The following is a 26593-nucleotide window of genomic DNA, read 5'->3' on the forward strand; positions in this document are numbered from 1 at the left end:
TTGGATAGCTCAGACAGTAGAGCATTTTCCCGCTGAAGGCAAAAATCCCAGTTTCGAAAAAAAATGGTTCAAATGGCTCTGAGCACTATGGGACTTAACATGTGAGGTCATCAGTCCCCTAGAACTTAGAACTACTTAAACTTAACTAACCTAAGGACATCACACACATCCATGCCCGATGCAGGATTCGAGCCTGCGACCGTAGCGGTCGCGCGGTTCCAGACTGAAGCGCCTAGAACCGCTCGGCCACATCGGTCGGCTCCCAGGTTCGATTTCCGATCCGACACACAGTTGTAATCTGCCAGAAAGTTTCAAGGAATTGCTAATTTGGAAAGGAACGAAAGTACGAGGAGGAGCTGTAAAGGGAGACCAAGGCTTGCATACAGAATCAGGTTCAGACGCAGATGTAAGATGCAGCAGTATTGCATATGTGAAAAAGCTTGCACAAGATATACTACTACTATTACTACTACTACTACTACTACTAATAATAATAATAATAATAATGTGGAGGGCTTCACTAAATCGGTCGTCTCACTGGTGATTACAACACGAGAATAGAGTAGACGTAGCTCCACGCTCGACCGCTTTTGGGAGAAGAAGCGAGAGTCGCATTCTGTGCAGTTTATCTGCTGGCAGGTAGGAAGGGCTCGGTGTGACTGAGCTGCAGTGCCTGGCGCGCACGTTGCCGGTAAGGTACGTTCTCCAGAGGTTATCTCGCGGAGGGCCGAGGTCACGTGACGAAGTGTTTTAGTAGCGACGTCACACAGAGCGCTAAGTAACCTTATTTAGCGGGTCAGTGCACACGTGCGTATCACGCAACGCGCTCGGTGCTGGAAGCGCCGCTCACTCTTATTAATATCAGACGCTGAGTGGAGGAGGCCCAGTCGAGACCAGTCGGCAGCAGCAGAGGCGCCGTCTCACAGGTAAGCGACCCGGTGGGCTGTAGGGCAGTGGTTCCCACCCCTTTTAAGGATACGAGAAACTTTTTTGGCTCCGTATGTTTCGAAAATCAGTACCTATTTGTTTCACGCACTATTTCTTTTGCGTATATCTTACAGTTTTGTAGGAATCACTGTAATCTAAGCAATTTGCAAGAATTTTGCATATTTTAGGACATATTATGTTTATGAAAAACAATAATTAAAATAGCGATGCACAAGATTTTCTAAAATACTTCAACAGATTCAGGTACCATTTAATACGCATGCCGGCCGGAGTGGCCGTGCGGTTCTAGGCGCTACAGTCTGGAACCGCGTTACCGCTACGGTCGCAGGTTCGAATCCTTCCTCGGGCATGGATGTGTGTGACGTCCTTAGGTTAGTTAGGTTTAGGTAGTTCTAAGTTCCAGGGGACTGGTGACCACAGCAGTTAAGTCCCATAGTGCTCAGAGCCAATACGCATGTGAAGGAGACTAAATTTTTACCAGATATATATGACATGGTGACTGAGATACTAAACCTAGTTATTTTAGCACGTTAACTATATTAAACAAATTAAAAATTACCATATTTTATTTTATAATAAATTTTTAGAATATTTTCCCTAGTTAAAATTTTATTTCTGTACAATGAACCAGCAATAAGGTTAAGGTTTGTTTCATAGGTGTAAACAACTGCAAGTTACAGGAAAGAGATTGGTGGAATGCTTTATCAACTCGAGGCGATATATGTACCTACATTCTGAAAAGTACTACCTCTCCATCTTCTAGCTTCCTTTTGGCATTCGTTTGATTACTTATTAGTTCATTGACGAATGTATATTAATTATATTTATGTCCACAGACTTCAGCAAACATAACTATTAAATTCTTTTTCTTGTATGAGGTTACTAGAGAGATAAATACATTTTACATGAATGAATATATAATTGCTTAAAATAAATTATGCCTGTCTTGCAATAGAGTTCTACATTTAATTCATCATTATGTGCAAAATTCTGGAGGTACTATGATATCGCTTTATAACCAATTATTGGTTATCGAAGTATCTTCTTTGATAAAAGAAGTAGCGAAAGTAACTGCCTGAAAGTAAATGAACTGCAAACTATTAGGAAGGGTTTCAGGTAGACTACAAACAGAGCCATTGCCCTCACAGAAATTTGAATCATATATGAAGAACAGATACATAGTTTACTCCCAACAGTGTGGACTGCTTTGTTTCTAAACTAGTTTCCCATGGATTTTATTTTATCGAATTTCTTGATGTGTGGCATTGTTAGTACTTATTCCACACAAATGAACATCTGTACTCACAAAAATCTGCGTTACTTAGGTAACAGACTTTCAGTAGGACGTAAAAGTAACACTTCATCAAAGCGAAAACAAACAGGAACAAAGAGGGTAATTTACAGATGGTGGAAACTAGTAGCGTTACCAACAAATACAATACATCCCAAACAGGAACGCTGGTAGCCAAATTTTCTACTTGTTTTACGAAATACTAATGGTTTTCTCTAAATTAAATAACGGGAGAAAGGCAATGGCAACGACACTACCGTGCCTATAAAATGTAATATATAGCGGTCGGTTTTCATCCTATACCCAATAAAGTATATATCAGTTTAATCAGGAAAGACTATAGAATTTAATGACGTGATAAAAATTAATTTTTCCATCACTCAGAAGTACCTTATGTCCTTAAGACCATTACTCCTGTGACCTATAAGTTTTTATCTAGAATTCCACCCCTCTCCATACCATCATCAATATCAGCGTCTAACTTAAGTTTAGAATGAAAAAGAATTTCCTTTCGACACTGCTATTTTCAAAATGGGGAAAGATTAATGATTTTTAGTTTTGTGGTTGTTTTCTTAAACCACGTACTAATGAGACCATGAGACAATTGGTACTGCTACCCTGCAATAACATTTTTTTTATATAGAATGTTGAAGCAATTATCAGTGCACAGCAAGTGCATCCTCAGGAAACACAGCTAGCTGCCCACATTGAGGATAGATGATTGTTACAAAACATGATTTCTCTGCACCTATCCTCTCCCTACCGACACTTGCTTCACCCCTCCCCCCTCCCTCCCCTCCCCGCCGATAATTAAAATCGACCATGTTAAAATGTGTGCACAACACTTATTGTTTGTAAGCCACTTGATTCCTGGATTCCTTACTTCTAAACTATTAGAAAATGGAGGACTTCAGGCTATTAACGCTTTGTGTATGACAATTGCCACTAATATTATTATTAATGTTATTATTATTATGTGTAAGTGCTACAGCGGTGTAGAATTCATTGCATAGTTACTTTTGAGTTGTTCTGTCAATTAGTTCCTTTATTAGTTGTGAAGTGAATAATGAAGCAATTCCTGGTCCATTGCGGGAACTACATCCTAATCAGAGAAGTCATTTTCATTAATTACTTAAGAATATACACGTAAAAAGGATGTAAGTAGAGAGTGGAATACGTGCGGAAGATGTCGTTCATACATTTCTTTCACAAGCAGGGGCGTCCACCACATTGTGTAACGTGCTATTGTAATTTCAGTCTTGCGGCCATTATCAAATAGAAATAATTGCGCTTTAGCACAGATGAAAACCCGAAGGTCGTCTGACATTATATGCATGTCATCATCACATCGGTAACTTAGATCTGTAATTTTACCATTCTTAACATCTTTTACTTGAATCACATCAGACGACCACTCCTGTACATTGCTGCACGAGTCGTTACGTATACAGTGTACACGGGCTGTGGTTTAAGGTGTTCGATGTAAAAGATGTTAACAACGGTAAACTACAGATCCAACTGCGGATATGGCGATGACATGGGTATATGTGGGATTATTTTTGTGTTTTAACGTGTGAAAAACCACAATTTTTTCCACTTGTTAATGGACACATGGCATAAATTGCAATAGTGTGTTGTGCAAATCAATAATTTTAGGGTCAATGGCGAACAAGATATCCTTGTATCCTTTACAAAAGTTCAGTGAACGGATTAGGACGTTATCGAGTATCGGATCAGACTTGTGACTGGACTGAGGAATTTCTAACAAACAGAACTCAAAACGTTCTTCTTAACGAGACGAAACAGACAGAATTTCGGAAGTACCCCAAGGGAGTGTAAAGGGCCGTTACTGTTTACAGTACATACAGATTATCTGCTGGATGAGGTCGGAAACTCCATTCCGTTACTCGTAGACGATATCTATGTTACTGAGCGACGGTCCCGGGACTCGGTCCCAGCTGTAGTTTACGTTTCTAACGGCTTGTATTCAATATTTCAAGTAGTTATTGACAGAGTTTAAGAATTTAAAATACTGTAATAAATTTAAAAATTTTAAATGCTGTAATAATTATTAAAATGGTATAATAAGTCTATGTTAGAAGTTGAAGACAGTAAAACAAGTATTACAGTTAGGAAATATGTGTTTTCTTGGGGCAGCGTAACTGACAGCACACAAATCCCCGGACTTTATTCGTAATTGCGAATGAGAGAGCCTAATGACTACCAGCAAACTTTACACGTAATTTTACACATTTACGAAAATTTTTCTGGCTAATTCCCTTCACATAATGATGAAAGGAAAAAAAGTTTATCGCTTACTACTTTTTCGATGTTCAGGCAGTAAAACTTCGGCATTAGGTACGACGTTTTAATTATTTATTCCTTTACTACCGACTCTATTAACAGCACACTTCGCAGACAGTATCCACATATACCACTCAGTGTAACTGCAAAATTATATCATTATATGACATGTGGGTCAGGAGATCTGAAGTCATGAACATTAAGATGTGTGAGAAACTTGCTTTTGCTCACAATGGGGCGCAAATTACCCTGACAATATTAATCCACTGTTTCATAAAGAGACCTAGCGACTTGCAACAAACGCTAAACAGAATTTCAGATCTTTTTTACACTTTTTCTCGCTTACATACTTAGAATTAAATATTTAACACATTAAATCATTTAGAAAGTAATCAGACGCTTGAAGCTGTTTTACACATGGAAGTTCGATTCTGCGACGCCAGATGAGTAGTGAAATACACTCCTGGAAATTGAAATAAGAACACCGTGAATTCATTGTCCCAGGAAGGGGAAACTTTATTGACACATTCCTGGGGTCAGATACATCACATGATCACACTGACAGAACCACAGGCACATAGACACAGGCAACAGAGCATGCACAATGTCGGCACTAGTACAGTGTATATCCACCTTTCGCAGCAATGCAGGCTGCTATTCTCCCATGGAGACGATCGTAGAGATGCTGGATGTAGTCCTGTGGAACGGCTTGCCATGCCATTTCCACCTGACGCCTCAGTTGGACCAGCGTTCCTGCTGGACGTGCAGACCGCGTGAGACGACGCTTCATCCAGTCCCAAACATGCTCAATGGGGGTCAGATCCGGAGATCTTGCTGGCCAGGGTAGTTGACTTACACCTTCTAGAGCACGTTGGGTGGCACGGGATACATGCGGACGTGCATTGTCCTGTTGGAACAGCAAGTTCCCTTGCCGGTCTAGGAATGGTAGAACGATGGGTTCGATGACGGTTTGGATGTACCGTGCACTATTCAGTGTCCCCTCGACGATCACCAGTGGTGTACGGCCAGTGTAGGAGATCGCTCCCCACACCATGATGCCGGGTGTTGGCCCTGTGTGCCTCGGTCGTATGCAGTCCTGATTGTGGCGCTCACCTGCACGGCGCCAAACACGCATACGACCATCATTGGCACCAAGGCAGAAGCGACTCTCATCGCTGAAGACGACACGTCTCCATTCGTCCCTCCATTCACGCCTGTCGCGACACCACTGGAGGCGGGTTGCACGATGTTGGGGCGTGAGCGGAAGACGGCCTAACGGTGTGCGGGACCGTAGCCCAGCTTCATGGAGACGGTTGCGAATGGTCCTCGCCGATACCCCAGGAGCAACAGTGTCCCTAATTTGCTGGGAAGTGGCGGTGCGGTCCCCTACGGCACTGCGTAGGATCCTACGGTCTTGGCGTGCATCCGTGCGTCGCTGCGGTCCGGTCCCAGGTCGACGGGCACGTGCACCTTCCGCCGACCACTGGCGACAACATAGATGTACTGTGGAGACCTCACGCCCCACGTGTTGAGCAATTCGGCGGTACGTCCACCCGGCCTCCCGCATGCCCACTATACGCCCTCGCTCAAAGTCCGTCAACTGCACATACGGTTCACGTCCACGCTGTCGCGGCATGCTACCAGTGTTAAAGACTGCGATGGAGCTCCGTATGCCACGGCAAACTGGCTGACACTGACGGCGGCGGTGCACAAATGCTGCGCAGCTAGCGCCATTCGACGGCCAACACCGCGGTTCCTGGTGTGTCCGCTGTGCCGTGCGTGTGATCATTGCTTGTACAGCCCTCTCGCAGTGTCCGGAGCAAGTATGGTGGGTCTGACACACCGGTGTCAATGTGTTCTTTTTTCCATTTCCAGGAGTGTACAAGAAGATCTGCGGAGTTGGCCCTAAAGTAAATAAATGTAACGTATTGCGCATAAATAGGCGAAGATTTGTTTATGCAAAATACATTACATTTATTTACGTTCAGAATCAACTACCAGCCCCCACCCCAACCACCGAGCCTCCGCAGGTCTTTTTGCATTCCACCAATCACCTGGCGTCGCAAAGAGAGAAGAGCTCCAATAATACTCTGTTGTGGTATTGGTGTTAAAATACTGCAAACAGTATTAACCGTAAGATACGTAACATTAACAGAGTAAAGTTGACTGACCACATAAGACAAATTGTGGGAAAAGAAGACGCCAGGCTGCATCTACATTCATACTCGTAAACCGCAGCGAAGTGCTTGCCGGAGGGTACTTCGTATTGCACCAGTTATTAGGGCTTCTTCCCATTGTACTCATGTATAGGGGAATGATTGTTTGGACGCCTCCGTGCGCGCCGTAGTTAGTCTAATCTTGTCTTGGCGACCCTACGGGAGTGACAGGTAGGGGGTTGTAGTATGTGTTTGTTATTGTCCTAAGACTGGTTTGATGCACCTCTCCACTCTGATGTATCCTGTACAAACCTCACCTCTGTATTACTACTGCAGCCAACATCCATTTTAGCCTCGTTACCGTATTAAAGTGTTGGTTGCCATTTACAATTTTCATCCCCACTCACTTACCTGTATTACCAAACTGACGGTTCCTTGATGTCTCAGGATGTCTCCTGTCAACCGACCCCTTCTTACAATCAGATTTTGACATAAATTTCTTTTTTTCTCAGTTCGATTTAGTGCCCTCTTATTAGTTATTCGATCTACACATCCAATCTTACGCAGTTTCTGTAGCAGTACTTATGACTTCTATTCTCTTCTAGTCTGAACTGTTTATAGTCCAGTTCTCACTTCTATGCAAGAATACACTCCAGTCAAATACCTTCAGAAAAGAGTGCTTAACATTTAAATTTATATTCGGCGTTTACACATTTCTCTTTTTTAATAAGCTTTTCTTGACGATGCAAGTCTGCTTTTTTTTTGTAATCTCTGCTTAGGGCATCGTCAATTATTTAAATGTCTCCGTGATGTTCTCCCATGGGTCAAACAAACCTTTCGTGCCGTCCTTCTTTCTTTCCGTTCAATATTCACTCTTTGTCTTATGCGGTGCGGGTCTCACATACATGAGCAATATTGTAGGATGGGTCGCACGAGAGTTTTGTAAGCAATCTCCTTTGTAGATTAAGCGCATTATCCTGATATTCTACCAATGAAGCGAAATCTGTCACCAGCTTTGCCAACGACTGAGTCTATGTGATCGTTCCACTTTATCTCCCTGCGAATTGATAAGCCTCTTGTGTCACTTATTTTAAATGGAAATGTAATTCAGCCACGACAAAAGTGGTTTATACAACATTTGTAAGACCGATCCTTGAGTACTGCTCATCAGTCTGAGACGATTTCCAAGTTGTATTAATAGCACAGATAGACAAGATCCAACTAGGAGTGGCTAATTACCGTAACGGTAGTGTCTGGTAAGCGCGAAAACGTTATGGAAATGATCAAAAGATTCCAGTGGCGGTTTCTATAAGACGCTTCGTGCACTGTTGAAATTCCGATAGCGTGCATTTCTAGAAGAAATGGCCAACACAGTACCTCCTCCCACATATCTCGCGAAATGGCCACGATGATAAAAATCAATCATACTAACGCTTTTCGATAATTTTTCTTCTCATTCGGGAGTGAAACAGGAAAGGTGGGAAATTATGCCAGTGTCAGTAGTAATTTCAGGAGTATAGATGCAGATTAGATTGTGATTCAAATTCGTATGAGCACATTCGTATGTTTTGCAGTACAACACAGTAGCAAATCTGTATTGAATCCTTACACAGTGCATGCTATACATTCCCATGGCCTAATCGACTATTCATTGTCAGTTGTAATGAATGGAGAGCGTTTTGAAATTCAACGTAGAACGTTATTTGTGTTATTCCCTCGTGTTCCAATTTCGTAGCCGATATTCTGAATGTTTTGGCTTTCCTTTTTCTGCCGTGTTAAAGTAACTCCAAAGTAATTTTATTTTCTTTATCTTTTGTGCAATTTTCCAAATTTTTGAGTACTTCCACGATTTTCTCCTCTCCTCTTCATCTCAGAGTATCACTTCCAACCTACATCCTCAGTTCTTTGTTGTATGTGTTCTAGTCTCTATCTTCCTCTACAGTTCTTACTCGTGACCTGTCTTCGTTTCCCTTCTTCTTGTCAGTGTTTTCCATATATTCCTTTCCTCGCCCGTTCTACAGAGAACCCACTTATTCTCAGAACTTTTTTCGTCATATTAAGGCCTATGTTTCATATCAGTAGACTTCTCTTGGTCAAGAATTTCCTTGTTGCCTTTGCTAGTCTCTTTATATGTCCTCTCTGCATCTTCTGCCATAGATTATTTCGTTTCCAAGGTATCAGATTCCCATCTACGTTGTGATAACCAGTTTTGATGTTAAGTTTCTCACTACTTCTTCTAACTACTTTCGACTTCCTTCGGTTTATTCTTAGTTCATATTCCGTTCTCATTAGGCTGTTCATTCCATACAATTTTTCTTCAACTTCACTGTGGAAAATAATGTCATCAGTAAATCTTATCACTGATATCCTTTCATGCTGAATTGTAATCCGGCTGTTTAACCTCTCTTTTATATGCACCATTGCTTCTTCGATATATCAATTGGACAGTAGAGCCGAAAGACTGCATCCATGTTTTACACCCTTTTTAATCCGAGTACTTCGTTCTTGGTCTTCCAATCTCATTGTTCCCTTATGGTTCTTGTGCTTATTGTATCTTACCTGTCGTTCCCTATAGCGTACTCCTATTTTTCTTCAACTTCACTGTGGAAAATAATGTCATCAGTAAATCTTATCACTGATATCCTTTCATGCTGAATTGTAATCCGGCTGTTTAACCTCTCTTTTATATGCACCATTGCTTCTTCGATATATCAATTGGACAGTAGAGCCGAAAGACTGCATCCATGTTTTACACCCTTTTTAATCCGAGTACTTCGTTCTTGGTCTTCCAATCTCATTGTTCCCTTATGGTTCTTTTGCTTGTTGTATCTTACCTGTCGTTCGCTATAGCGTACTCCTATTTTTCGCGAAATTTCGTACATTATACACCATTTTACATTGTCCAACGTTTTCTTCCATGTTGACAAATCCTATGAACGTGTCTTGATCTTTTTTCAGCTTTGCTTCCGTTACCAAATTTACAAATGTTAATATTTTTTCTCTGTTCGATGAATCTTAAAGGCATGAGCTTATCTCTCAGTCAGCACATTGGAAGGAATTTGTAGTGGTGAATAACATATGACACATAAAATTTGTTTTCAACTAGCAATCTTACTACGAAAGAGTAATATGTTACTATCAAATTATACTAAAATAGTTTGAAACGCAGAAGACAGGAAGGGGTGGAGAAGTGGAGTACCTGGACCCGGTGCAAGGTAGAACGACTGTGAAAGTCTTTCTCAGAAAGACTATGAAGTTCAAAAGAAGGTGAATTGATTTATCCGTGATAATGTAACAACTGAGTCACCCACGATGATTTAACTTTAAACTGTAATGCTCTCCACAAAAATGATCTGAGAATCCGAGAATTTCCACTCACTATTATAGAGCAACATTCTTTTAAGTACTGTTTTAAACAATTTATCTACAACATGTTTCAAAAAATGCAAGTGATAACGGCAGACAAAATGCTAGGTAACTTAAGAACGTTTGCTCACTGGTTTTTCAAAGAGAAATTGGACGTCAGGGACTGAACGCGTATAGCACACATTCAAATTAGTAATGTAGAAACGAGACTTTCCGTGTTTATCCTGCAATTAACACAATCCTGTTTCTTGTAACAAGAGAAGAGGATCCCGACGTGGTTTCCAGTGTCTCCAACAAATATTTGTGCACGCTTATGTCACCCACGTTGTTACACAACATATGAGCTACCTCACTACGTAAGAGGAAGATCTGAGGTGGAGAAGTCGCATCAGACTCTAAAAAAGAATTAAGTGACAGCATGTTCATGAGATATTCAGAGACAAATTGTCAGGAAAGAGTCTTACAGTGGGCAATACTAACAGAGAAGTTACTCTGAAACTCGAACTGTGAGTTGTGAGATAAGAGGCTGAAGAATACGAGATGCTGCTTATACTACTGCTTCTTATATAGGCTGTGACCGTGTGAGAGGAATTCTGTGAAATATAGAAAACTTATCTACGAACTAAGACTTGTGCGATACATTAAATTACGTAATTAACTTGGATGAAAAGCGATCATATTCAAGAACAGCCCGTTAACAGAAAAACACACCGACGAGTCTGTATCACGATGCCTGAAAAGGCCCACAAGTACGGGTTGTACAGAATAACGGCTTTATTGTTGAAGCTAAGTGAAATACACTTGCATAGAGCGTTGTTGTGTGGCAACGAATCGCAGCTGGCAGGATACAACCTCACGTCTGATGGGATACTACATCCTCTGGAAGATGTCTGTTGAAAGCGCAAAAATCTGAGTAAAGTTGTTTTTATAGCTTTCCAAGAGGTGTCATATTTGCAACAGTTGTTCAAAGAGGCGCCTGCCAAATTCCACGCAGACATGACACCGTCAGCATAAGTTTCCGTCGTATCCGTAAGAATAAACGGGATAAAACATTACGAACTATTCAAGCGTGAACATCGACACTGCAAGCGTCTGATACAGACTGACTACAGGGTGGCCGAGAAATGCACTGAGGCATGTTAGGTAGTTAGTCAGTTACATGTTCTATAGTTCGTCTGAACGATTCTTTTATCGAAGTGATGTGGAACGGATCACTCTGCAGGATCTCTATACATAGTTTGTGTCAACATTAAGAAACACATTGTTATTTTAGTCCTAGTCATATAAATACACTATTTCTTTTTTACTGGCTTCAAATTTTTAAGTAGAAATACATCAGTGGAATATAAAAGAAGTTGTCTTGCATAAATTATTTTAAATTAGATTTGAAACATGCTTCGCTACCTGTCAGACATTCATGTTGTTGGGAAAATGATAAAAATTATTGTTGCTGCATACTGAATTCCTTTCTGAGCCATTGACACATTTAAAAATGGGTGATAAAGGTCATTTTTACCCTCTAGTGTTGTAGGTATATATATCACTCTTCTTCTCAAATTGTGATGGATTATTTATGACGACTTTCATTAGCGAATATATGTATTTTGACGGCGCAGTTAAAACTCCTAGCTTCTTGAAGAGGTGTCTCCATGACGTCCGTGGCTGAGCACCACATTTATTCTTACGGCTCGGTTTTGTGTAATCAGTACTTTCTTTCTAAGAAACAAGTTATCCCAGAAAATTATTAAGTCCGACATTTTTGAGTGGAAATACGTATAATATGTCAGGAATTGATACGTTTGTTTCTAAGACTAGCAATTATCCGAAGAGAAAAAGTATCTGAACTTAATTGTTTGAGAAGCACAGTAATACGCTTCTCCCAGTTCAAGTATTCATCAATAGGTACACCCAAAAATGAGGAGCACTGTACCCTATTTAATGACTGATATTCATGTGCTACATCAATTGTTGATATTATTCTTTCTGTTGTACAGAACTGAATTCAGTTTTTCTTTTTTTTTTCAAAATTCAGGGAGAGTCCATTTTCAGAGCATCAATTAGTAATTCTTTGGAAATTATCATTTGCTTTCTTTCTAATCGCGTTTATGATAGCACTCTACATCTACATCTACATCTAAATCTACATGGATACTCTGAAAATCACATTCAAATGCGTGGCAGAGGGTTCATCGAACCACGTTCACAATTCTCTATTATTCCAATCTCGTATAGCGCGCGGAAAGAATGAACACCTATATCTTTCCGTAGGAGCTCTGATTTTCCTTATTTTCTCGTGGTGATCGTTCCTCCCTATGTAGGTCGGTGTCAACAAAATATTTTCTCATTCGGAGGAGAAAGTTGGTGATTGGAATTTCGTGAGAAGATTCCGTCGCAACGAAAAACGCCTTTCTTTTAATGATTTCCAGCCCAAATCCTGTATCATTTCTGTGACACTCTCTCCCATATTTCGCGATAATACAAAACGTGCTGCCTTTCTTTGAACTTTTTCGATGTACTCCGTGAGTCCTATCTGGTAAGGATCCCACACCGCGCAGCAGAATTCTAAAAGAGGAAGGACAAGCGTAGCATAGGCAGTCTTCTTAGTAGGTCTGTTACATTTTCTAGGTGTCCTGCCAATAAAACGCAGCCTTTAGTTAGCCTTCCCCACAACATTTTCTATGCGTTCCTTCCAATTTAAGCTGTTCGAAATTGTAATACCTAGGTATTTAGTTGAATTTACGGCCTTTAGATTAGACTGATTTATCGTGTAACCGAAGTTTAACGAGTTCCTTTTAACACTCATGTGGATGACCTCACACTTTTCGTTGTTTAGGGTCAACTGCCACTTTTCACACCATTCAGATATCTTTTCTAAATCGTTTTGCAGTTTGTTTTGATCTTCTGATGACTTGATTAGTCGATAAACGACAGCGTCATCTGCAAACAATCGAAGACGGCTGCTAAGATAGTTTCCCAAATCGTTTATATAGATAAGGAACAGCAAAGGGCCTATAACACTACCTTGGGGAACGCCAGAAATCGCTTCTGTTTTACTCGGTGACTTTTTGTCAATTACTACGAACTGTGACCTCTCTGACAGGAAATCCCAAATCCAGTCACATGACTGAGACGATATTTCATAAGCACGCAATTTCACTACGAGCCGCTTGTGTGGCACAGTGTCAAAAGCCTTCCGGAAATCCAAAAATACGGAATCGATCTGAAATCCCTTGTCAATAGCACTCAACACTTCATGTGAATAAAGAGCTAGTTGTTTTTCACAGGACTGATGTTTTCTAAACCCATGTTGACTGTGTGTCAATAGACCGTTTTCTTCGAGGTAATTCATAACGTTCGAACACAATATATGTTCTAAAATCCTACTTCATATCGACGTTAACGATATGGGCCTGCAATTTACCTTTCTTCAATATTGGTGTGACCTGTGTAACTTTCCAGTCGTTGGGTACGGATATTTCGTCGAGCGAACGGTTGTATATTATTGTTCAGTATTGAGCTAATGTATCAGCATACTCCGAAAGGAACCTAATTGGTATACAGTCTGGACCAGAAGACTTGCTTTTATTAACTGATTGAAACTGCTTCACTACTCCGAGGATATTTACTTCTACGTTACTCGTGTTGGCAGCTGTTCTGGATTCGAATTCTATGATATTTACTTCGTCTTCTTTTGTGAAGGCATTTTGGAAGGCTGTGTTTAGTAACTCTGCTTTGGCAGCACTGTCATCGATAGTATCTACCGTGCAGAGAAGACATTGATTGTTTCTTGCCGCTAACATACTTCACATACGACAAGAATCTCTTTGGATTTGCTGCCAGGTTTCGAGACAAAGTTTCGTTGTGGAAACTGTTATATGCATCCCGCACTGAAGTCCACGCTAAATTTCGAGCTTCTGTAAAAGATCGCCATTCTTGGGGATTTTGCATCTGTTTAAATTTGGCATGTTTGTTTCGTTGTTTCTGCAACAGTGTTCTAACACGTTTTGTGTACCAAGGAGGATCAGCTCCGTCGTTTGTTAATTTATTTGGTATAAATCTCTCAATTGCTGCCGATACTATTTCTTTGAATTTATGCCACTTCTGGTCTACACTTACATTATTAATTTGGAATGAGTGGAGATTGTCTCTTAGGAAGGCGTCGAGTGAACTTTATCTGCTTTTCTGACTAGGTATGTTTTTCACTTATTTTTCGAGGATTTGGGGATTACAATATTCGACATCCCTACAACTCTGTGTTCACTAATCCCTGAATCAGTTTTGATGTTCGTTATTAACTCAGGATTATTTGTTGCTAAGAGGTCAAGTGTGTTTTCACACACCAGGGTTGTCTGCAAAAAGTACCAATTTTGCTTGTTGATTGTTAAGTGGAAGGTTATTCACATATATATGAAATTGGAATGGACCTAAAATTGAGCCCTATGGGACTCCCTTTGTGATTATTCCCCAGTCACTAAAATTTTCTATCTTTCCGACATTGTCTGAATCATTCAGCATAACCTTTCGTATTGTGTTTGTTAAGTTTGATTCAAACCAGCTGCGCATAAAGCCGTTTAGTAAGGGGGTATCATGATTTACACAGACAAATCCCTTGGATGGATCACAAGAATACCACAAAATGCCACTCCATGGATTATAAAAATGTCCAGTTAATAACTTCCACCATCCTTCCGGGTCTCTTAGATTACGGAAGCCATTGTAGTCCGTTTGACGAAAGTTTTACTTACACGCGACGGAGGTTTTAACTTGGCTAAAATGAGTAATCTGGCATTTGAAATAGTCATTTCTTGTCGATAATGGTGCAATGCGCCTCTCGTTAATGCCTAGTGTTTATAAACTAGAACATGTGATACGATATCTGTTACAAAGGATATGCTACTGGTTTTCATCTTTGTCGTCTAAGTGACATTTCTGCGGCTGTTATGGTCTGTGTCTAGATGCCCAATAGCGCAAACGATGTGTTTCAGTGAGCAGGCGGGAGCGCTGCACCGTCAATATTACGGCATAGATGGTTGGATAATTCAGCCGAAATATCACGTAATTTTGTAAAATATTCCACGACCCTTTATTTTTCACACTGAGACACTGGTAAGACAATGACATTCTGTTGGCCAGTAGTTCACATACCGATCCAGCACTCTTGATTTCCCTAAATCGCTTAAAGCAATGCAGGGGTGGTTCCCCTGAAAGGACACAGCCGATGCCGTTTCCCTTCTTCCCCTACCTGAACTGGTGCTCCATTACTAATGACCTTGTTGTCGACAGGCCGTTAAATTCTGATCTTCCTTCCTTTCATTATTACAGGGATCCGGAATTTTTCAAGCGAGCGTCAAAATATCGTTTCTTAAGTCGTTGTTTTGAACAGAAATGCAGATACTAGCCATGTCTGCAGGTTGCGCTGTTGTATATAATCACGAACGGCACCTGTGCAGTGTCCTCAGTACGTGTCAGTCGTGGTCAGCACTGTGTTCTGTGTTGTGACTGCATTATGTCGGAGCTAAGTGAGTACGAACACTGGAAAATTGTATGGTGACCAAGGGAGCAGAAGTGTTTGATGTTTCAATAGACACCAAATCGAAGATTTATAATGCTTACAGGGAAAGCGGAAAAGCGTCAGGCACTAAAAGCGCGGATGTAAGCATTTGTTGACTGATCGTGACGGACAGTGATTGAAGAGGGCTGTGACGAAAAACAGGAGAAGTACAGCACCAAAAGTCACTGCAGAACTGAATACCACACTCGCGCGTACTGTCAGCACCAAGACAACACGGATGGAGCTCCGTAAGCAGGGAATTTCAGAATGAGCTGGAATTCCAGAACCACAGTTAGTGGTGCAAATGCCCATAATAGGAAACCGTGGTGCTGAAGCCATAAAACTTGGGAGGATGTCATTTGGTGGGATGAGAGTTGTTCCACACTGTTTCTAACTTCTGGCCGTTTGTGTCCCGAGAATCAAACACGGCAAAGACTCGGTGATAATTTAGACAACCATATCATACTATTCCATTTGCTCCATGGTTGCTCGGCAAAGTCGCATTACTACCATGGATAATGTAACCGTTTTGGCTGGTAAGGTTCATCCCGTGATGCAATGTTTTTCTCCCCAGTGATGACGGTGTGCTCCAAGACGACAGGACGCCTGTTCACACAGCTCGCGTCCTCCAGGACTGGTTTTGTGAGCACCAGGATCTCTCCTGGCCAACACAGTCACCAGGTCTTAACATTATTGTGGCTATGTGGTCCACTTTGTTTCTGTGGTTACCTCCATCATCGTTATCTGAATTTCCCACTATTTTGCAGGAGAAGGATATAAGATTCCCTCGAAAACTAGACAGGATCTGTATTTATCCACTCCGAGACGACTGGAGGCCGTATTGAATGCCAACGGTTTATCTACGCTATGTTAGTTATGGTAATGTATTGTGTTTTTGGTGTTTTCATATTTTTGTCCACCCCTGTAAATCAGGATGGCTACCCGCCGCTTTGAGCCATCGCCCTCCCGAATGCGAGTCCACTCCCCACTGTGCTAACTACTGCACCACCTCCATCTGTTACATTACTTGCATTTACCTCATTTCAGAAACACTTATATCCAACAACCTTGTTCATAGCTGCAGTTCAGCAACTGAAATATACACTCCTGGAAATGGAAAAAAGAACACATTCACACCGGTGTGTCAGACCCACCATACTTGCTCCGGACACTGCGAGAGGGCTGTACAAGCAATGATCACACGCACGGCACAGCGGACACACCAGGAACCGCGGTGTTGGCCGTCGAATGGCGCTAGCTGCGCAGCATTTGTGCACCGCCGCCGTCAGTGTCAGCCAGTTTGCCGTGGCATACGGAGCTCCATCGCAGTCTTTAACACTGGTAGCATGCCGCGACAGCGTGGACGAGAACCGTATGTGCAGTTGACGGACTTTGAGCGAGGGCGTATAGTGGGCATGCGGGAGGCCGGGTGGACGTACCGCCGAATTGCTCAACACGTGGGGCGTGAGGTCTCCACAGTACATCTATGTTGTCGCCAGTGGTCGGCGGAAGGTGCACGTGCCCGTCGACCTGGGACCGGACCGCAGCGACGCACGGATGCACGCCAAGACCGTAGGATCCTACGCAGTGCCGTAGGGGACCGCACCGCCACTTCCCAGCAAATTAGGGACACTGTTGCTCCTGGGGTATCGGCGAGGACCATTCGCAACCGTCTCCATGAAGCTGGGCTACAGTCCCGCACACCGTTAGGCCGTCTTCCGCTCACGCCCCAACATCGTGCAGCCCGCCTCCAGTGGTGTCGCGACAGGCGTGAATGGAGGGACGAATGGAGACGTGTCGTCTTCAGCGATGAGAGTCGCTTCTGCCTTGGTGCCAATGATGGTCGTATGCGTGTTTGGCGCCGTGCAGGTGAGCGCCACAATCAGGACTGCATACGACCGAGGCACACAGGGCCAACACCCGGCATCATGGTGTGGGGAGCGATCTCCTACACTGGCCGTACACCACTGGTGATCGTCGAGGGGACACTGAATAGTGCACGGTACATCCAAACCGTCATCGAACCCATCGTTCTACCATTTCTAGACCGGCAAGGGAACTTGCTGTTCCAACAGGACAATGCACGTCCGCATGTATCCCGTGTCACCCAACGTGCTCTAGAAGGTGTAAGTCAACTACCCTGGCCAGCAAGATCTCCGGATCTGTCCCCCATTGAGCATGTTTGGGACTGGATGAAGCGTCGTCTCACGCGGTCTGCACGTCCAGCACGAACGCCGGTCCAACTGAGGCGCCAGGTGGAAATGGCATGGCAAGCCGTTCCACAGGACTACATCCAGCATCTCTACGATCGTCTCCATGGGAGAATAGCAGCCTGCATTGCTGCGAAAGGTGGATATACACTGTACTAGTGCCGACATTGTGCATGCTCTGTTGCCTGTGTCTATGTGCCTGTGGTTCTGTCAGTGTGATCATGTGATGTATCTGACCCCAGGAATGTGTCAATAAAGTTTCCCCTTCCTGGGACAATGAATTCACGGTGTTCTTATTTCAATTTCCAGGAGTGTATTTCAACGAAGATTAAAAAGCGCAGCTGATGACTGACTTTTTTTATCTTTGTTAACTTATACCCAACATTAAGTGCTTTTCGAAAATTTGGATCAGAAATAGTATATTCGATGAAAAAAATTATCAATAATGGCCCTTCACGCAAACTGAGACCTTAATTCATTCAGATTACTAGAAAAAAATATTTCCTAGGTGTGTCGCTTTACTCTCAACTCAATAAGTAGACATCGATGTTTGTGTATGTTCACTTACGCTAAATGAGAAAGCTACCTCCAGACGAATTATTCATTAAGTTGTAGAAGGGACCCCTTGGTACAGTAGCTGCAGAAGTCTTTTATTGTATAACAACTGTACGTGGTTACGTTACTCATGAGATTCGAGTTTTCACAATTTACGATAGAGACATCGATTTGTTGTTGATTATTACCATGTCATCTTCTGATTACCAGATGAATAGTGGCAATCACTAAGTGATTCACATATGCAATATCATCTTAGTTACGATTATTTCAAATAGAAAAGAATGGTAGAAATGTTTTTAACAGAGACAAATTGTCAGAATCCCTCCGCCAGATTTATATTTAAATGTCCTCTGATGGAAGGCAGTGAGGGTACCTGTGAAATAATATTTTGTGTGGACATAGCTGGGTATTGTTTCCGACAAATTTACTCGATGTTTCAAGAGTACGAAATTAGACGCTAGATACAGGAGTACTTAACAATCTACAACGATTATTGAGACTTATACCACGGAACACTGTTTTCGCAATTAACTGTTAAGAATTCGCAAAATTTTGTATTCTCCCTACAGGAAGGAAAGTTAGCATACGATTTAAAGAACATACAACAATAAGCGACAGTAATCCATCCAACTTTACTGCCCACTTCAAAGATACCAACTACAAAATACCTAATATAGATGAATCACTTCAAATGTTACATATTCAGGAAGGAAAAATTATGGACGTAATGAAAGAAACTGATGTTTACATCGACCTATAAGACCAGTCAGACATAGTTTTAAATAAACAAAAACACCTGCATAATGAAAAATTCCTAAACAACTTTTTACCAATTCTACGACGAAGCGTCACAGAACCATAGAATCTATAACTGTCGCTGCATTCGGTGATAAATATTACTGTAATGCGGAAGATCACGCTAACATAAAGTAGTTCGAGTCTTGTGGTTTCCAATACTGTTTCATTGAAGTACTGTGATCGATTTTATACATGACTTTTAACTAAAGACATTGAAATATCTCGGAGAGAGACGCCCAGTGATACTACACTCGACTTTATATCCGTTACTAGCCTTTACAAATAGCTTCAGGTACATGAATATGTCACTCACTTCACCAAAAGAAATAACTTCCATAATAAAATCTTTAAAAACAAAGCATTCGAGTGATTACGATAAAATATCAACAAAGTTGATTAAGGCATGTTCTTGTGAGTTTAGCACAGTTCTAAGTTACTTGTGCAACCAGTCAATTATAACTGGGACATTTCCTGACTGGTTAAAATATGCGGAAAGGGGATAAAGAGATACCATCAAACTACAGACTGATTTCACTTTTGACAGCATTCTCAAAAATTTTAGAAAAAGTAATGTACAGGCAGCTTCTCAACCATCTGACCACAAATAACATATTATCAAGAACACAGTTTGGATTTCTGAAGGGTTCTGATATCGAAAAGGCTATTTACACCTACAGTGAAAATGTACTTAATTCATTAAATAACAAGTTACAAGCAGCAGGTATTTTCTGTGATTTGTCAAAGGCACTCGATTGTGTGAACCTCAACATCCTTTTAAATAAACTAGAATTCTATGGTGTCAACTGGCAGCGCTGCAAAATGGTTCAAGTCATACCTCGCTAACAGGAAACAGAGGGTGTCAGTACAAGGGACTAGTGAATTAACTCATCAGTCGTCATCAGAATGGGAAGAAATTACATGTGATGTCCCACAAGGATCCATCTCAGGGCCATTGCTTTTTCTTGTGTACATTAATGATCTCTCATCAGTTACACTGCCAGAATCAGAGTTCGTTTTTTTTTTTGCAGATGAGACAAGTATTGAAACAAACAGTATGTCGAGTGTAGTTCTAGAAAGATCTGCTAATGATATTTTTTTCCACCCAGCATATGCATAAAGTATGAAGAAGAGCAGATAGAAGAGGTTGACAGTCTTAAATTCCTGGGATTACAACTTGATAATAAATTCAGTTGGGAGGAGCACACCACAGAACTGCAGAAACGCCTTAACAAATCTGTATTTGCAATTCGAGTGTTAGCAGACACAGGCGACATAAAAGTGAAAAAGCTTGCATACTTTGCCTACTTTCATTCCATAACGTCATATGGTATAATATTTTGGGGTAACTCTTCAAGTCAAACAAAAGCTTTCAGAGTCCAAAAGCGTGTAATACGTATTATTTGTGGAGTAAATTCACGGACGTCCTGTAGAAACCTCTTCAAAGAACTGGGTATACTAACTACTGCCTCTCAGTATATTTACTCCTTGATGAAATTTTTGTCTAAATAATATATCTCCTTTTCCAACAAACAGCTCAGTTCATACATACAATACCAGGAACAAAAATGATCTGCACAAGGACTTAAAAGCACTTATTTTAGTTCAAAAAGGGGTCCACTACTCAGGAACACTCATCTTCAATAATTTGCCAGCAAACACAAAAAATTTAGTTATAAATAAAGATCAGTTTAAAAGGAGCCTGAAAGACTTACTAGTGGCCAACTCCTTCTACTCCATTGACGAATTTTTTAATAGAAACAAGTGATGTATTGTATGGATTCGTACTATTAGTATTGCTATTTCAGCTTAAAAAAGTGTTGTATGTATTCATACTATTAGCATTTTTATTTCTGCTTAAAATGTATTGTATATATTCATACTACTAGTACTGTTATTTCAGCATAAAAAAATTGACATGTTCCACATCCACGAAGATCTCCTCAACACGGATCTATGGAACGAAAAACTAATCTTATCTAATCTAATCTAATCTAATCTAAACCCCCCTCCCCCCCAATCCCAACCCGTGCGTGGGTGGCGTGAAGGCAGCTTTGAAATCTTCATTGGAAACTCCCATTTTTCATTGCAGATTACGATTCTACGGTAAAATCTACATACATTTTGTCTGAAGCATTTTCTTTGTTTTGCCACAGAATAGAAATGAGTACACAATCGTGATTTACGACATTCTCTCAGTGGCCCTTGAATATTCAATGGCGCGTTGGACACCACTTCCATGCGGCGAGGGTAGGACAGGCCAGTACTTTAAAACTTCTAATTGGAAAACCCTACACTGTAATACTCCGACATATCGGAGAGGGGATTACTCGACGCGCCACTGTGGCCGAGGCTCAAGGCGAACAATACTCTACTTTTCCAATTAGAGTATGTGTTCAAACGTAGCACCACGAACTTCAAAACACTTCCTGATCCGATTTACAAATGATAGAAGCATGTCTGCGGCGTTTCTGATGCGGTCGACCATATCTTCACAGCCTGTTGGCACTTGCTGGTACAACTTATCTTTTAAGTATCCACAGAAAGAAACCCGACGACGGCAAATCTGGTGACCTAGCGGGTCAATTAACAAGGACACCCCTGCCGATCCACCGACCAGTGTAAACACGGTCCTTACCTCCCTTGCTTCAATTGCCTAATGCGCTGGGCAACTGTCATGCTGAAACCACATACGTCGTCGAACGTGCAGTGCAACATCCTGCAGCAGTACCGTTCGTTAGATATTTGTATCCATTCAAAGTGTCGTCGATAAATATGGACCAATGAGTTTGTTCGCCATGACGACGTATCATACGATAACCGTCCGAGGACGTTGTGGTAAACTTGCCATAGCAAGTGGAGATTGTCCACATTCCAGTAATTCATGTTATGCTGGTTAACGCTACCATGGTTTGCGAATGTAGACTCATCGGAAAATAGTACATCAGCAAAGAACGTTGGGGTTGTTTGCACTTGTTGACGTGCCAATTCACAAAACACTATCCGAAGGAAAATCTGCGCCATTAAGTTCTTGATGCAGTGACACGTGGTATGGATGATACTTACGACGATGCAGTACGGTGACAATACCACCTACATCATGGGCTGTTGTGCACTGCCGCCAGTATAGTTATTTCATTAGCTTCTCCTTCGTTTCCTTTTGCCGGTCTGTACGCTGCCATCAGACATAAGGGTGTTCACAACCTTGTAAAAGAACGAAAGAGAGCGAACTTTCTCTGGAAAAACGCTCGGCAAAATCAGCCTCAACTTTTCTTATACAGTCTTCTTAAATCAGGATCATTTCAATTTCTTCTTCTGTGTCCGCAACATTCACCATCCACTTGCACGTCTGTTTTCCAAACGATGGGTAGGTGTGCAGGCAATAAACACTGCGGAGGTGTTGTAACTCTTCCTTGCAGCCGCATTAATTTCGTTTCTTCTTGCGATATATCGGCTGTAGACCGTCTAGCCATCAGCAGAGTGACCCGAGTGACCGGGCTCCAGCACTTGTTCCGTCCCTTGATACCAGCGGACCGCGCCAGTGCGCGTGCGACCACAGAAGCACAGGCGCCAGAGACGTGGATCGGCGGCAAGGAGGTACAACATATGCAAGAAAGTAGTCTATGGCGACACGGTCGATCCACATTGTGATATCGATGAACACTGCGAGCTGAGTCTTTGTAACGTCTTTGTGAATTTATTACAGAAAGTGTCGGATTTCATGATTTGTCCAAGCTGAAGACGCTATCTCTCTTAATTAAATTCGTCGCCAACGGAATTTCAATTGCTTCTTTCATTACTGAGTCCCGGAAAGTTGAATTAGAGGCAAAAATTCCGACGTTATCGTACACCATAGAAAGTCCAGTGTCAATACAGCAGGGACCGATGACCTAGGCAGTTTGGCCCCTTAGGGATTCACACACACATTTGTCAACACAGTGTTCTGTACCGCCGATTTATTAGGTTGTAAGAGCTGGGTGAACCTGCGGTGCTTTGTGCATCTCTCATGGACTGTAAGTGTCATCTGTGTGCTACTGCTCTCCACCAAAGACAGCAGCGCTCCTGCGTTCCGTTAAAGATGATTTGGTGTTTCGGAAGACTAGGGTTTACAAATTTACAAGTGATGATTCAAATGGCTCTAAGCACTATGGGACTTAACATCTGAGGTCATCAGTCACACATCCATGCCCGAGGCAGGATTCGAACCTGCGACCGTAGCAGCAGCTCGGTTCCGGACTGAAGCGCCTAGAACCGCTCGGTCACAGCGGTCGGCATTTACAAGTGTGCGTGGCCGTTCATACAGCGGACTTTTTATGATCCGATGTGTAGTTTTGGCGATATTTCGATGTCTTCAGTTAAAATGAACACCCTGTATATAAGATCTTTGTAACAAATATTTATAAGTTATTTTTAAAAAAATTATCTACAGTCATATTTACACCAATGATAACGATAATTAAATATAATTGAAAAGAAAGATATATATGTAGCTTAATTAACAAATTTCTTTAAAACAGTTGTAATCTTATTAGTGTAAGAACGTTAAAAACATCGATCTTATACATAAGAGCCTTACAACACCTGTTCGAAAGTAGCGTGCTCCCAACATAGGGAAAAACCTTTTCGAATTTATTTTGCGACAATTACATAGGAGAAAGGATGTACATGGCATAATATACCAATAAAAAATCGTTGATAAAGTAAGTTATAATGTCCCTAGTACTTCTAGAGGTATGACTTGTAACTATGTTAAAATCACAAGTGACACTAATGTGTTCAACATAGGTATAATACTTCCATTTTAGATACTTGAAAATGGCTTAAGGCCGAAATTGTACAATCTCACATTAAATAAAGAGAACGGTGGCTAAGGGCATCACGAAATCATTCAAAAATACTTCACATACATGACACTGGACATTCTGTTCGCAGGTGACTTTATTGCTGCAGATCTAGAGCTAGTGGTAAAACTGGAAAGTCAACATGTTCGGGGAGAGAAAGGAATTTGATGTGACAGCAGCTGCCAACAATGAGCCAGAGTTCAAGATGAGGATGGCACCACCCCCTGACGTCGGCGAGGACAGTAGACGTAAGTAAGAACCACATTCCTTCTCTTGCCCACTCTGTAAACTGTTTGAGTTTTTGTAACACCCACCCACAACTCTTACTACCAGACTTTAGCAAAGGAGGTTGTGTGTAAGAGTGAGAAAGATAATAAGGACTGCATCGATATAGCTGTAGTTCATCGGTAACTGCATTTACTCGACACAACTGACGCCGGAATGCAGTTGCAGGCTGACTTGGTTTTATTCCTTCACTCACTCATGTGTTTCAGACTTTTATAATTGTATTCTATGTGCTTACTGAAGAAGTAATGAGCTGCTCCTTTAATTCGTCTGCTAGAATGGCTACCGCCATTTAGTGTCTTGAATGACCACAAAAGTCGATATATCGCTTCTGTGGTATTCAATACAATGTTTACACGTCATAACGACGTCACATTCGGCTGACTCGGAGGGAACACTATTACCCTTTCCATGTACCCCAGAGTAACATCTCACCATGGAGGTAAAACAAGAAGGGGGATGGCACTCTAGACTTACACTGTACGTTGTTTTGAAGCGATAGGGGAAGCGGCCTGCCGCCATCTTAAATAGCGGACTATGGTCTACGATTGCTTCTTGTTCATTATTTCTGTCGCGCGCACGCAACAGCTGTTTTAAACACTAAAAACTGCAGTGCTTTCATGAATAACATTGTGTGAGGATGATAATTTTGAACTTTTGTCTCTTCATGGATATATATTTAATAATACGAAACTTTTGGCCTCGTTAACGTAAGTTGGTTTTTGATGATAATTTTCAATAGCCAATAAGAGAAGGATATGATGTAAAGAGGAAGCTTTCGTAATCCATCTAATTCTACTTGTATTTGTACCGATAGCAAATAAAGCTGGAACTCCGAAACAATTGCTTGTTTCCTCGCTGCTGCTGCTTGTTGTCGTTACATTTTCAGGTTTTAAATCGTACGTACAGCATTTTTTATGTCCATATGCACAGCATTTTTAATGTTCACGTTTGCAAAAATCTTACCTACGATTTCCTTGTTAGCCGATTAACGTGTGCAATGAGGAAAGAAGCAAGGCATGCTATCGTATCTTGTGGATGTCAACAAAGTGAACGATTCTTGAAATGTCAAAGAAACAGAACTGCAAAGAACTATACCTCCACGCAGAATAGAATTCTCGTTTTATTAGATTGTCACTAAAAAATAAAAATACAAGAAGTCTCACTGTAGTTTACACACCTTTTCACTTTGAAATCTTACCTATGATGCGACATTCAGTGTGTGGCCAATAATAGCAAGTTACAGGGTAAGAAAAGATATAATTTTTTAAAAACATGTTACAGCGTTATGCAATACTATAAAAGTGATTACGGGCATGGTCTCAAACGCTTAGTTCCAGTAAAATGGATATGGTCCAAATGGCAGCGGAATGCAAAATGGTTCAAATGGCTCTGAGCACTATGGGACTTAACATCTGAGGTCATCAGTCCCATAGAACTTAGAACTATTTAAACCTAACTAACCTAAGGACATCACACACATCAATGCCCGAGGCAGGATTCGAACCTGCGACCGTAGCGGTCGCGCGGTTCCAGATTGAAGCGCCTAGAAACGATCGGCCACACCGGCCGGCAGTAAAATGGATATTTTGCTATAACATGTACGTAGGTAATTTTTTGGTAGTGATAGCCTACATGTGGAACACATAGGCCTACCTTTCCAACAATAGCCTATTTGAAATGATAATTAAATCGAAACTCTTAGCTGCCGACAGGTGTTGTTGATATACATCAATGGGGACAGCTGAAAATGTGTTCTTTCGGGAACAGATACCATTTTCAAATAGCGTATTTGCTTCTTTTCGTGGAATATTTCTCGCCAGTAACTCTGTCAGTTTTTGAAGAATAACCAAACATACAAATGAACATATTGCTTGAATGGGTCCACTTACGAACGAAATGTGGTACCTCTAAACTTAAGATTACGATCGGATCGATCAACACACCTGTAAACGACGCAAGTAGGTGTAAACGGGGTGAACCTAATGTTTTGAGCTACTTAAGGTGGCGGACTGCGGCTCTATGTTTGTGACATAATGACAATTCCCTTCGTCTTTTACTGTCGTGCATCTCACTCTGCTAGTTGTACCTCTGACTCCCAAAGATGTTACAACAGTAATTCGATCTCTGACCCGTCTCTGGAGCATTGTTAATTAACTACATCAGCAAGTCAGAGAAACTGAGAGAGGGAGGGGTGATTGTACACTGCGAAGGGTGCCTGCAAAAGGATCCTTTTAATAAGCTGCTTTTGATTAAAGTATTGCCACGTTATAGTCTGTCGTTCGTAC

At 41.5% G+C, this 26593-nt stretch overlaps 1 protein-coding gene across 1 annotated transcript in view; it reads left to right on the forward strand.

Moving 5' to 3' along the window:
* Positions 1–832: 832 nt before the first annotated feature.
* LOC126456088 (sodium/hydrogen exchanger 9B2-like) overlaps positions 833–26593 on the forward strand; it is a 123883-nt gene continuing 98122 nt past the window's right edge. The window contains exons 1-2 of the mRNA XM_050091844.1: positions 833–926; positions 24112–24268. Coding sequence (XP_049947801.1) covers positions 24163–24268 — 106 coding nt within the window. The 5' untranslated portion in view covers positions 833–926; positions 24112–24162. The remainder of the gene's footprint in view (positions 927–24111; positions 24269–26593) is intronic.

The sequence above is a fragment of the Schistocerca serialis genome, chromosome 2 (assembly GCF_023864345.2).
Source record: "Schistocerca serialis cubense isolate TAMUIC-IGC-003099 chromosome 2, iqSchSeri2.2, whole genome shotgun sequence".
NCBI classification, from domain to species: domain Eukaryota; kingdom Metazoa; phylum Arthropoda; class Insecta; order Orthoptera; family Acrididae; genus Schistocerca; species Schistocerca serialis.